Below are 14,325 nucleotides of genomic sequence, written 5' to 3' on the forward strand. Positions count from 1 at the left end.
GTATGGATGGATGGTTTGATCTGAATGTAGATCCTGAAAATCAAAGTGGATCATAATTTAAATGGGAGGAGGGACACATGACTTAAATGTGTTTTCCCCTTGGAGAAATATTTATTCTTAAATTCTTAAGTCATTCAATTTTTTTGTGAAAAATAACAATGTTTTTAATTATATTACTGATAGACATTTTATACTTGAAAAGACGCAGTAGGTCTTTGGGGAAATATCATAATTGCTTTTTTCCTTGGACAGCTGGAGAGGCATATCTGGGTCTGACTGACAGAACTAAAGGAACAAGAGACAAAGTAAACAAAGTTATGCTGCAGCTGCGTGCTGCAGGCAGACAGTACGCTGTTAGAGGTGTTAAGGAGAAGGAGGCTGCTGTTTGTCTCAGTGTAATATTCAGCTCTGTGCTACAATGTTGTTACTGTTCCATGCAAGCTTTGACTGGTATTCATTATGACATTTGTTTTAATTAATAAACTAAGGGCCACTTCTTTAAGGAGAACTTATGAAAAGTACTCACAGAGCAGAAAACACATTTCCAATTTAATCTGAGCTCGGCCCAGTAGATAGCTTGGAGAGCCAAAACAATTTGCTAAAAAAGAGGCTAAAACATAGTTTTAAAAAGTAATTAATTAAATTAAAATAAAAGCAATTAGTTAAAACTGGTTAAAAGTAACTGGTTAAAAGTCTTTAAGACCAGTCTTTAGAACTGACTTTGGTTGCACCAACCAAACTTAAGAGTTTTTTTTTTAACTACACTTGGTCTTAAAAACGCACATGCGAGTGCACTCTTGCTTCTATGTGTTGCCTAGCAGCATGCACTGTCTTGCTAATATGCCCTTTACAAACTGGGGCAATTATGAAGGTGCAATCAAAAGAAAAGTCACTTTAACCCACATTGAAATAATAAAATTAGAAAATCAATAGAGATGTACAGTCAGCACAAGAACACCGACTGCCAGGCAGCTCAACTTCACACCAAACAAAAAGAAGGAGCTGACTAGGAAATAAATCATTGTTATGATCAAGGCAGCCTTCATTCAGAAATCAGTGGAAAGAAAAACTGGAAAGACATCCTGAGCAAGGCAAAGAAAGTCAAACCAAAGGTCTCATCCTTGGAAAACCTCACAGAAGTATAATTGTTTACTGGTTTGGTTTATATATAAATTGCTAGTCTTATAGATGATCTTCAGTAAGTTCAAACAGGTAATCAGCTCATCACTGTACATCCTGTGGATTGCTTCTGTCCCTCCTCTCTAAGAGTCTCCTTATTGTAAACATGATATATGGTGGGCACATTTCCGCTATTGTTACAAGCTGCATAGAAACCACTGAGATCACATCTCTATGCCTGCCTTTGACTCAATACAAGACCTATGACTGGTCAAAGTGAATAGAGGGCTTAAGCATAGATGGTCTAACTGCTGTAATATAAGGCAGACGTAGTAAAGACAGACTTGGCTTAAGACCTGTTGATGCAACTGGGCCCAGTTGAAACAGGAAAATATAAATGATCCCAGTGTAAAAAATATATTTGTGTTCATGCCATGTGAAACAGATTTATAAAATGGATCCAAACACTTTAAAATTTCGGTATGCAGATCACAAGTTTATTTTGGTAATTTTCTTTGCACCAGTGACACTAAACCCCATTTTATTCCATTATCTTCACCATAACCAGTAACACAACAAAACAATAAAACACCAATAGTAACACTCATTGAAATTATTCCCATTAAATCATGACATCAGGGTTGTTCTTTTTTTTTTTTCCTAGCTTGTACTCTGTTTTATGAAATTCGAGGACCTAATCAGACAGGTGGCCTCTAAGGTGCCGGTGCAAATTCCTCTCACCTCAGCCCTTCACCGCTCACTCGCTGCTACTGTCTGCCTGTAAACAAAAAATCTGATTGGTGTGAAAATAAAAAGAGAGGAAGTGAAGGACCAATCAGAAAAGGGTCTTTGTTCCGAGTTCAAAATAGAGCACTTGAAGCCCAACTGTTGCCTGGAGACACAGATTGCAGGCAATTACGCAGCCAGATTACAGTGTGGAGAAAGGAGGTGATACTGTCAATGGAGCACAAATTAGCGTGTGTGTGGGTGAGAGTGCGTGTGACTGTACATGTGTTGAACACAGTAGGCTGAGTGGATGTGTAGATATGTGTGACTGTAGGTACATAATTGTCAATGATTCTCTTTATGAGTGGAAAGCCAGGTGTCACACGTGGTTCATACAATATCATCACCATCATCACTAAGTACTTGGAAAGCGAGTACCACTATTTAAAAGAAAAAAAAAAAAGCAAAATACTAGGAGAAAATAACATAAATAAGAGGGGAAAAAACACAATTTTCTATCAGAAATACTGACATTACTCAGTGTATTTTCTTAACGCTAGTGCACTGCACAAACACAGTCTACCGGTCAACAGCTATGTCTCTTTACTGCACTACGAGGTGTTTGAGAGAACTACACGCCTCATGGTTCAAGTCTTGGGGCCCCATATATATTTTAATTTGGATTTATTAAAATAAAAAAATAAAAAAAGACCTCTTCAGTTTTTTTCAACTCATGGTGCTTACCTCCTCTGAAAGGTTTTGAACATATTAAAGAAAGAGAAGCAAGGACGGAGGTGGTAGATGCCACACCACATTGTTGGATCTGGTTGCTCAGCACTTAAGAGGGCAAGAAGACACATTTATGTTTATACTTAGGATTTCTTAGCTTTTAATAGCATGTGGTGTATTTAAGCTCACGGTCTTTCTGAAATACCTTCAATGTACTATACAGACTTCTTGAAAATGAGGTCATACATAACACCTTGTCTGAAGCTCTGATGTGTTCAGTACATAGACAATATAAAAGATGGGCATGGCTATTGCTGGAAGGGCCTTAAACCTGCATTCTTTTCACCATCAGGAGGTGATAGATGTGGCTGCAAAAAGTCTCACAGTCCTATAAAGGTCCATGGGAAAACTCTGGAAACACTTTCCTGATTGGCTCAATCACTTGTTTTGGTTCATATTAAATAAAGCACTAAGTCCATTTTGCAAATATTGGTCATTCTTAGTTTCAGAAAGTATTATAAAATATATGCTCATTGGCTACCATGCAGTTTCACAGTCAGATCCATTCCTCACTTGGCAGATCCAGTTCCAAAACACCAAGGTGGTGATGGCGAACATGCCCATCTGAAGGCTTCTTAATGGAACTTCGCAGACCGATGGGTGAGGTCACAGTAGCTACGTCCATCTTTTAGAGAGTCTACTGATCACCCCAGATGTGTGTTTTATTCCCTTTCTTATTTGTGCTCTACACTAACACTAATAAATCTTAGCATCCACTTTAATCAAAGGCACGGCTATACACAGCTATACCGAGATAATGAGCCATTAGTGGTGCCTGTGCACTGTTTTGAATGACAAAATGATATTGAATCATTTCACTTGCAAAAAGGCCAATCATAAAGCTGGCTAAAAATGATTTATTCATCAGTTCTAAATTTTACAAAGATTTGTAGAGATTTGTTGGTTTGGCAACCTCAGCCTGTTTACAAAAGCAGGCTGGGAAAAACTGTTGTTTTTGGATGCCAAAACACTGTTGGCATCCATGTGAATGACATATTTGTAAGATTCGAGCCACTCAAAGGGAAAAGGCCAGTCTGGCCAGACCCTCAAAACTGCAAAGTTTCACCCTTTGCCACAGGGGGGGGGATCTCTTCCCTAAAAGAGCCAAATTAAATAGATATTTGAGATCATTTGTTCCCATCTTAAAAAAAAAAAAAATACAGATTTTATAGATTTTATATGTGAATTTTGGGTTTTTTCTTTTAGAAATATTAATGTAAATGTGGGGTTTTAGTTCTTTAACTTTAATATGACATCATCTATGTATGTTTTTTTTTTTAAAGGTTTTTTTCATTAATTCATTTCTTTGGGTTGTTTGTAATCCAAATCACATCCCTAGCACTATAGAGACTAGACAATCCAATCCAACCACACAGTAGGGGGTCTGAATACTTTAACTGTGTTTTATGTCTGACTGTGATATTGAGGTGACAAAACAGCCTCCATCTGAACAATCTGCAAGCTAAAACAACACATAATTCCTTCAAAAACGGTAAGAGGAGAAGGTAAGACCATGTCCAAAAAAGGCCCCAGGACAAGAACAAAAGCCTATAGCTCAGCAAGGATCTTTTTTAAGAAGTGGGCTGCACATTTTCCACTTTCGACGGAGTAAAGGCCATCTTTCCCTCCTCCAAACTAGGTGGCTTAGTGACCACATCCCTCAGATCCCTAAAGCCCCTCCACTTTGACCCCCACTCTCCTCTCCCTTCCACTCCCCCTGGTCTGTAGAACAGCCTCTCTTTCAAGTTGGCCCTGGGGAGGATCCAAACAACAATCCCCATTGCAGCCAGGGCAGAGCCCAGGCAGGAGAGCCCAATCCCTGCTGTGGCGCTGAGATGCAACCCCCTGTTAAAGCTGATGGCCTGCGTGTCCACGAAGAACAGATCTCCCTCTCCGAACGACTCAATTTTGGGAGGAGTGGAGTAGCCGACGGACAATGTGGCAATACCTGCGGTCAAAATGAGGACACCCAGGACCAAGGACACCTAGAGGTAGACAAAGTAAAGAAAAGGAAGCTGAGGTGGTCATTTCTGCAGACTTGGCCATTTTTGTTTTTGTATAGGTGGCTCTGTTTGCTTGGTGCACCTCACTTCTTGTTAAGAAAGGTCATTTTATTGTTTGTAATGCATAAAAATCCAAATTGCCACATGTGCTGGCCTGGAATCCTGTGGCTTTACAAATACCACCACATGACTGCCTGTTCATCATCCAGAGACAGTTTAAAAATGCACTGTATACACTACATTACTGTATTACATTACAGTAGCAGTAAGAAGCCTGTGAAGCCTTTTGGGGCTTTCTGTATTTTCAACCTAAAGGGGTAAGACTTTGGACTCAACTGAGCCACTGTCAGGCAGACTGTGTAGAAATTAAACAAACTGACAACCAACAACGATCACTGGAAAGTCACAAAGGAACTGAGGGTAACATCTAAACAGCTAAAGGCCTCTTTCACTGGCTAATTTTTTTCATTAGTCTACCATCAGGAAAACACTGAACAACAGTAATTCTATGGGAATTGGAACAATATTTCATATATAGAAATAGATAAATATAATAGAACCTTATACCATCTATGAAACATGGTGAAGGAAGTATTATGATTTGGGCTTGTTGTGGTAAGTCTGACAGGTTGTTATCGATGATGGAACAATGAATTTCTGAATTATTAGATGTTAGATTCAACACAAGGTACACAAGGAAATGATTGTTCCAGATCACTCATCCAGAGACAAGCATCTGTGGTCATGCAGCCAGAGGCCGGCGCTACCGTTAGGCAATGTGGTTTAAGTGTCTTGCCCAACGCAGCGCAGGGACAGGGGCTCGAACCGGCAACCTGGCTGCAAGGCGAGCACCTACCCACTGCGCCACTGTATACTTATAGTAGCGAGGTCTAAATGAAAGTGCCTGGACATCTATTTGAGAGCTGAATAACAGCAGAAAGTGGGTCGTAGCAAGACAACGGCATTAAAATACCAAAAGAATTAAGGATTTGAAGCACTACTTCATGTGAGAAACCCACCAATACCCCAGAAGTGAAGTTGTTCTGTACAGAGACATTGGCCAAAAGTCCACAAAGTCGATACGCAGGACTGACTGACAGCTATTGCATACTTAGTTGCAGTTATTGCTGCACAAGGTGGTCACACCAGACACTGAAAGTAAAAGTTAAGATACTTTTGCAAGTCTAGTATTTTGCTTCATTTCTTGAATTTGGGTCTCTTGATCTACTTTGAGCACTTGTCAAAAATATCTAATGATAATGTAATTACACAGAAATATTGAAAATCACAAACAATCCGCAAATGTTTTCCTGTAATTGCATTTATGAGATACGTTTTGCAGAGTTATTACACCATGAACCTGGCAGGTAAAAATAAAAATAAGAGACACCATGTGTCACAGGGGTGACACATCACTGTCTGCAGCACTCCTCAGGCCACCAAGGAGCTGACAGTGACAAGGTGCATCAGTGTGTGAAGACATGAGCTGTCCAGTTTTAGGGAAAATGTGGAAAAACTTCTGAATTCAACTCAACTGAAAAGTTAGTGTAGCAAGAATGTACATTGTTTTTGGCTTTTCAAGGATTCAGCTGAAAAGGGGGCACATTTACATTCTTTTACACATTAAGGCTTATAAAAAATTGAATCAATTGAACTGTTTGATGCAGCTGTCAGTGAGGAGGCAGTGGTAATACTTTATTGTGCAACAAAAACAAAAAAACATTTGAAAGCTGTCTTGGTATGTACGGCGCGCAGTAGCTTTACCTTCCAGACTGCTGAGTTCCACCACAGGGCTGACCTCTGGCTCTGGACGAACCCCCGATCCTCCGGGTCTCTCTCCCACATGGAGGAAGAGCATTCTTCATAGAAATGGTGCAGATAGGAACGAACCCCAAACTGAAGACAGCTTGAACCCCCCTGGAAGGACATTATGACCAAAATGAAAACACACATTTGAAGTAAGCACATTAATGACTTCGAATCATATCCAGCAACACGCTGTGGGATTATTTGGTCTGCAGAGAATATCAGTGAAATAATTACTGGAACTCACTTATGCCAGAACTGATGTGCAAGTACTTCATATCAAGCTTCAGAATAAGCTTCACAGCTTTTTAACTGTGAGTAGCTGTTTATCTAGACACAGTCTGACGCTGCACACCTACATCAAGCCTGAAAAAATGTCTTCTATTCTATGCACGGATCATTTTGTGGTGTATTTTTTCAGAACAATGACACAATTTAATATGTTCATAAAACTTTCAAATCCATCCAGAACTTTTTGAGTGATGATAGAAACATACAGAGAAAGAAACTGACGCAACCAATCACATAAGCTCCATGATGAAGTTAAATAACACATTAATATTCTTAGTGGACAGAAAACGGGTGAAAACGCTGGATGACAGAGGTGTGGTAAGACTTGAAGGTGATTAACAACACTTTCCAAACTTAAAGACTCGTATAAACATGAAAAACGCAAGCAAGCTGCCTGACCAAGAACGTAACCTTTTTAATGCAGAGGACAGAGCATGTTCAAGCCCAATTATCAGAAGAGTCTTTGAAAATACTTTTATGAACACTGGTAAATGTTATTAAACAAAAGGCATTTATGTTTTTTTTGTTTTTTTTTAACATTTCAACAATAATTCTAATACTGAGGCAATACATGAGTGATGCAAACTTGTATTTAAATAATTATTTACTTGCCAAAATATGATTAGCAATCAATCAGCTGCTTAACAATCAGTGTCGTGACATGTCATTTCTACCTGAGGTAATGAGGGTTCTTTTTGTGTAACTGCAGGATAAGTTCAGACTGTTTTTTGCAGTGAGAATATTATAGCTCACCTCACTCCCAGAGGAGTCTCCTCCTGAGCCAGAAGCACAGGCCTCGGAACACAGCGCCATCTCACTCCTTGTACACCTACAATAAAGACAGAAAATCACAGGATAAGCGTGGTGATACACAGCTGTACTACTGAACAGATTGATTTGTGTACATATCAGCTGCTCGGCTGTGAACACAGACATTGTTTATCTGCTGAATATGGATTTCCCTCAATAAAAACCTTCCCTCCCTGCAGAGACTCGTCATAAATCCTTCACCCGTGTCTTCAGGTTGCCCCAGTTATTGTTGCCGCATGTGAACAATTGACGGCCACCGCGGCCCCGAGGTGACTCTATCACCACCCACGGATGAGTCACACATATGCAAGTGCGTGTACACTGTATTCATGTCCCTCTGTTGTTATTCTCCTGAGGCTGTTGGGTTGATTTATTTCATTCTTCAAACTGTTTCTCTGAGCTGCACTCAGCCCCCACTGCAGCACAAGTCTAATCCGACTGCAGTATTAATCCTGATGACTAAAGTAACAATGACTGAAGGATGCAAAGTAACTTCCTGTTCGGGTATCGTTAGATTGTTGCCTTCCTTGCTGCTTAACCTCACAGGAATGAGTTATTATTAAAAGTAATCCAATACACTAAATCTCTTTTTAGTCTCTATATAGCTGTAAATTGATATGATATAAATAAAACTAATACACAAATACTAAAAAAAGCCAAAGACAGCATGCCTGATGCAGTGTTTTTATCATAGCCACTAAAGCTCTCAGAAAAAAGCTTTTTACAAAGTATTAGACTACATTTTCTTTCAAATGAACTAATCAATAAGGGAAGAATTTACCTGCTAAAACCCTATTTTATGGTTTGATATCCCATTTTAATTTTCACTAGTATAGTTTTCCTTTATTGATTGTAAAGTAAGACAGAAGTGTGAATCCCCTAAAAAAAACAGGGTCAGAAAGCCCATAACAAATATATTTTTAATTTCCAATTTTTACAGTTAAAGTTTTACAAAAGATCATGCTTCCTTGATTCCAGCCATTTTCAAAGGAAAGCTAGATACTGAAAGCACAGTTAAACCACAACAGATTCTTCCATGTGTGTATGAGAAGTGACTTGTTGTGGTGATTGATGCTGTCATGAAGCTGCTGCTAGCTTCATGCCTGAAATCAATATGGCAGATGCTGTAAAGTGGCTCAAGGTGACATTCCTAAGTCCCCATTCACACAGGCCTAGAGACCAGTTGGCAACCTCTTGTTGCTAGGTCAAAATGAGTATTCCCCCACTAGTTTTGATTAGTGACCCCATGGTAACCACTGGTTGCTAAGAAAAAATGCATATTCCTCTACCGGCTGGTGAATGGTTGCAGGAAGTTGCTTTGTACTGCTAGGTGAAATTGGTTGCAAAGAAAACTTTCTTGTGATCATGTTTTTTGCTAGCTGATTTCTGCAGCGGCCTGTGGTTTTTATGGAAGATTCCAATTTAGGGCTGTGAAAGAATACGATACAGACCAGAAACTGATTTGCCAAGATTTTACTTTGAAGACTTTCTGATTTTTGTTGCACCTTTTCAAGTTTCACTCCCACCTGATGGTTAGTCAGGAGTGTTTGGGGACAAGTTGGCGCGTACCATAAAAACTACAACTGCACCAATCTGCTAGTGATCAAGGCAATCGCAAGGCGGTTTCTGCTGTAGCACCCTCTTTGTGATCGATTTCACCCAGTGACAACCAGCAAAACTCAGCAACTGGTCGGGGCAACCAGAGGTTGCCAGGGATTTGCTGAACGGTCCCTAGGACTGTTTGACTGAGGCCTAAGACTCACAGAAAAGTGTTTTAAAAAACTGATATTTTAAGGACTACTTTTAAGAACCCCCCATGAAAGTGGAAGTGCAGAAAACTGAAGCACTTAGTTCACAGATAATATATACACATTTATTAACTGTTTACCAGTTTGCTTATGTACTCTTTCACTGTAAGAATGACTTGAACAGAGAAGACCCTCTGCATTTACCAGTCAGATACAAATATAAGCAGAGCCAATAGGAAACACCTTGTTAATTTAGAGTTTAATACTGTTATTGTTTAATGTTCTCCTGCTTTGTGATTTTTTTTAAATAGCCTACGTAATCATAAAGGTTATTGGAGCAGAGAGCTGTCCATGGTGCTAGTAAGCTTGCCTGAACTTTCCAGACCGGTTAAAAAAAATAGGAGCACGTATTTATCTGACTGCTGCTTCTTCTAATGCCCAGAAGAATGCAATAGGCTATTTACTGGACCATACTAATGCATGAAGTATGATTTCAAATTGGCTAATTCCTCGCATTAAAAAGGAAAAGGTCGGATTTCATTCTAAATGCCCACATTCCTTCTAAGCGGGCAGAAGCCTAAAGCACGGCGGTCATTTCAACTCAGACACAAACTAACCGCCAGCACCGAACACCAGTGAGTCATCGCGGCCACGGAGCCGCTCAGTCCATTTCACACTTTTTCTCCATCGCACTTTATCTACGGTAATTTTTCACTTTATCTTTTGGCGGCAGCAGCCTCTTTTTTAATTTTTTTTAATCTTTTTTTTTTTTTTACTCGAACCGACTTTACAAGCAGTGAAGGACTCAATCTTACCCCTCCTAGCCGGAGAGCTCGCTCTTCTCACTGCGGATCCATGTGCTGTCGGACCGCTGGATCGCCAACGCTGCTGCTGCTGTGAATCAGCTGAGGCGAGACACTGAGCATGCGTGAAGCTGGAGAAAAAAAAAATGTGCAAACTTAATTAAATATGACATATGCTAACCTATGACCCGTCATTTTTAGGGAAGACGTTCAGAAATCATCCACTAGCTTTTGTCCAGTTTAGTATGTCCTTTCTGACTTCAAAACCCTCAACATCTGGCAACTTCTGTCCTAATAATGATCCCCATGTTTTAAAGTCGGGGCGACTGTGGACCTATTAAGCACCTTCCTCAAAAAAACCTCCAAAAAACAAAAACAAAATGCTGGATTTAATCAAAGTGGAATTTTTTAAATGCATTTTTTATTCCTTAGTGTATGATTTTGATCGACTTGAAAAGGAACTAAGTTTTTAAAAGAAAAGAAAAGACGGTATGTCTATTTACAGCAGGAGCTTAAACATTATCCTCTCTAAACTAGTCTGGGTGCCACGGATTCACTACCTGCCTGAAGAGAGAAAGCCAGATTAAGACCCTCTATATATTTCTTCCCATTCTCATAGTGGAAGTTCAGCACTGTTATCAGTTCAGCTGGGATGAGCTGTCTGAATCCCCCCCGGCTCATTTTGCACCTGTCTAGATGTTATCCCTCTGACGTTTGTTTAGTCTGAAGGGCTTTTTGCCACAGGTGCTTTAGGATTGCTTCAAACTTTTCTTGAGTGACCTCATCTTGAACCGCCGTCCTCTCAAAACTACCTCTGCGTAAAAAGCTTTTTCCACACTGCACTCTGCGTTGATCTGTTTCAATATGGCAACGTAGAGTGTGACATAATGTGTTAAAGAAAAAAATTATTTTTGGAGTTTGTTGCAGAAGAATTGAATTCACCTCAACCCCGTTCAGCACTTTTTGAAATGAACAGGAAGACGTGTCAGTGAGCATGAGCAGCCATCCTTACTGTGGTCAAGGCTCTTTCATACAGGTGTGTAAAAATATTAGCTTCACATTGGTCAATACAGAAACAGTCGCTGGCTGATGATATTTGAAGCTGTCCTCTGCGAGAAGATGGCAGAAGACAAAGTGATTTAGGTGATAGACTTTATAATAATAACACGAAGATGATATTGATGAAGAATACTTTATTTATCCCATAAAGATTGGTATAGCCTCTGGGTCTGGAACGTGAAAAAGGCTCTGTAAACCTGTTTTCTTTCTAATGGCCAGCTCAGGGCAACTCCTCCAGTTAACAAAAATAGTGTGTTATCTACTGTAGAGGGTCTATGAGAACACAACACTACCGCTCCCTCAATCTATGACCTCAGTAAACACTTTCCTAGTGAGCTTTTGGTCTCAGTTGCTAGTTTAAATCTTAATGAATTTAAGAAATTCTTAAATAATTTTTAAAAAATCATTAAATAATTCATAAATCAGTGAGACATTCCTTAGTGAAATAAAAAAAGAAGTGGCTTGTCACACTCAAATCTTCAACAAGGAGACATCATGAGCCAGTGGATGACATCACAGCACACATTGACCAGGATTGGCTGAATGCTGATACACTTCTACAACTGTTAACTGTTTTTCTTCATATAGTTGGGAATGCAAAAGTTAAATTTATTGCTTTTGCAATATACTGAGGAGGAAACTAACTTTGGAGTGGGTCTGTGCTGGCTTTGGGAAGTAGCCCTTGTGTTTCTTTGGCACTAAAAGAGGTCAGTCATCATCTTGTGCAGCTACACTGTATGTACAAAATTATTGGGCGACAACTCTTAGTTTTTGAATTCAGTTGTTTTCAGTCCCATTGCCACAGGTGTATAAAATCAAGCACCTAGCCATGCAGCCTGCCTTTACAAACATTTATGAAAGAATGGCTCACTGTGTTCAAGTGTGGTAGTGTAACAGGATGCCACCATTGCAACAAGTCAATTCGTGAAATTTCTTCCCTACTTGATATTCCACAATCAGCTGTGGTATTATTGGAATGTAGGAGTGTTTAGTAACCACGGCAACTCAGCCATGAAGTGGCAGACCACATAAAGTTAGAGAGCGAGCTCGCTGAGTGCTGAGGCCGACAGTGTGCAGAATCATAAACACCCTGCTGACTCAGTAACTGCAGAGTTGCTAACCTCCTCTGACATTAACACCAGCACATAAACTGTGCACCGGGAGCTTCATGGCATGGGTTTCCATGGCTGAGCAGTTCCTGTGTATGTTTTCTTACTGGAGCTGAATGTGACAAGCCACTTCTGCTTTTTTGAGTCTAACTGGGCCATCTCTCTGTCCCAGCCACACCCTAAGACAAAAACTGGTTCATCCCAAGAAAAAAAACTCCAAACACAAGATAAGCAACAAGTGTTTGCTTTGCAGTGCAGTGAGGAGTGCTCGGATCGTTACATTTGGAGAAACCAAACAGCCAGTCCACAAAACATGGCACAACATAGAAGAACCACCTCGATTGGACAGGACTCAGCTGTATATCTGCATCTAAAGGATAAAGGACACTCTTTTGAGGATGCCAGCGTTCACATTTTGGACCAGGGAGACAGATGGTTTGAAAGAGGAGTAAAAGAAGCCATCTATGTCCACTGTGAATGGCCATCACTGAACAGAGGTGGTGGATTATAACACCAGCTATCAGCCGCCTACAATGCAGTCTTGAGATCCCTTACTAGGCACCTCAACTCCCACTAACACCTTACTTCAGGTGACCTCGATTGGTCATATGATAGGGTGGGACAAGGTCTAACGGTCGTTTCACCTAAAACCCCTGGTGGTAATGGCACAGGCCTTTTATCTTTAACGCCTTTTGTCTCATGTGATGATGCTCATGATTAATAGGGTTTAAATACTTGGGATTCTCCACCTTTTGGTTTTAAAACTGAAGAAGCCTCTTGAATGAGAGGTGAAAGATCTTCAAAAAACTTAAAGAAGTTCAGTCGCCTTTTTTTTTTTTTCCAAGCTCTTGAGACAATAATGTTTTCCAGTATTTACCAAGTGAGTTCTTGCCTATAACGTTTAAAAAGAGTTCACATACCAAAATTAATCAGACTGAGAACTCTTTTATTAAGCTCTCACTAACTTGATTTGGCTCAAGGGGAAAAATGCAGACGTTCCTCCGTGCCTCTGCATTCTTTACTGTGCAACGTGTCCTTCACTTTCACAGAGTCCCTTTTAAACTATTCACTTACAGTGAGATAAATATTGGAAGGTAGTTTTTGTACAACTCTGTCCATCAAATGCCAGTCCTGACAGGATAGTGTGCTTAAATTGAGCGCTGCATTCAACCAGTTGTCAGTGGCTGATAATGCCGCTGGGAAGGCAAACTAAAGGAGCAGTGATACCTCTGTAAGCGGTAGTACTCATTAAAAGCAGGCTCACTTCAAGGCTTGGGCCCAAGCTGAAATAATGTTAAAGGAAAGAGACACACACACACACACACACACACACACACATGCACACACACACACATGCGCACAGTCAGATACAGACCAATATGCGTTCTGCTGTAAATATTTCCTGAAGATGCATTACTTATGCAGACTGTCATAACAGATCCCAAATGAAAAGAAAACAAATACTGTCATTTTCACATATTTATCTGGTCTGCGTGGGGGGTTGTGCTTCATCCTCCCTGCATATTTGCTATTTGGACGCACTATGGTGAGCCATAAAAGGCAGGATAAGATTGTCTCCAAGGTGCCCCGGTGAGAGAGAGCCATAGAAAACCCGTCTTGTTTGTCGTTCATCTCCACGCACACATAAAGGTTTTTGTATGACCAAGCTGTGTTCTACCAGAGCGAGAGGAAAAAAAAAATTTCCATGGTTACGAGTCCAGCAAGGTCAGGCACAGAAGTGAGTGCTAGGTGTTGATTGGCTGACAGATAATAACACTTTCCTTTAAGATGATGTGCAAACAGAATATTTTTTCCCATCTTCTTTATTTAGAAGCTCCTGTAAAGCATTATCAGTAATTTCAGCTGCCTTGCTGCCCTTATTACTTCCTTTATTCACCAGCTTGGGAGGGTTATTCTTTGGTGTGATAAATTATGCATTGTGCTTGTCTGGTATCTTAAAAATAACCTGTGCATCAACCCACACCAGCCTATAAAGCCACTATCAGTGTCATAGAATATCCAAGCTATCATGTTAATTAGTTGTGAAAAGCCTTTCATTTAC

General features: G+C 40.1%; 1 protein-coding gene across 1 annotated transcript; it reads right to left on the bottom strand.

Moving 5' to 3' along the window:
• Window positions 1-1,659: 1,659 nt before the first annotated feature.
• Window positions 1,660-10,197, bottom strand: nrsn1l (neurensin 1-like). Its single transcript, XM_030741177.1, has 4 exons — window positions 10,108-10,197; window positions 7,488-7,563; window positions 6,402-6,554; window positions 1,660-4,619 (listed from the first exon to the last, which is right to left on the bottom strand). The coding sequence occupies exons 2-4, from the start codon at window positions 7,545-7,547 to the stop codon at window positions 4,206-4,208; spliced, it is 627 nt and encodes a 208-aa protein (XP_030597037.1). The 5' UTR covers window positions 7,548-7,563; window positions 10,108-10,197; the 3' UTR covers window positions 1,660-4,205.
• Between the last annotated feature and the right edge of the window lie 4,128 nt (window positions 10,198-14,325).

The sequence above is a fragment of the Archocentrus centrarchus genome, chromosome 11 (assembly GCF_007364275.1).
Source record: "Archocentrus centrarchus isolate MPI-CPG fArcCen1 chromosome 11, fArcCen1, whole genome shotgun sequence".
NCBI classification, from domain to species: Eukaryota; Metazoa; Chordata; class Actinopteri; order Cichliformes; family Cichlidae; genus Archocentrus; species Archocentrus centrarchus.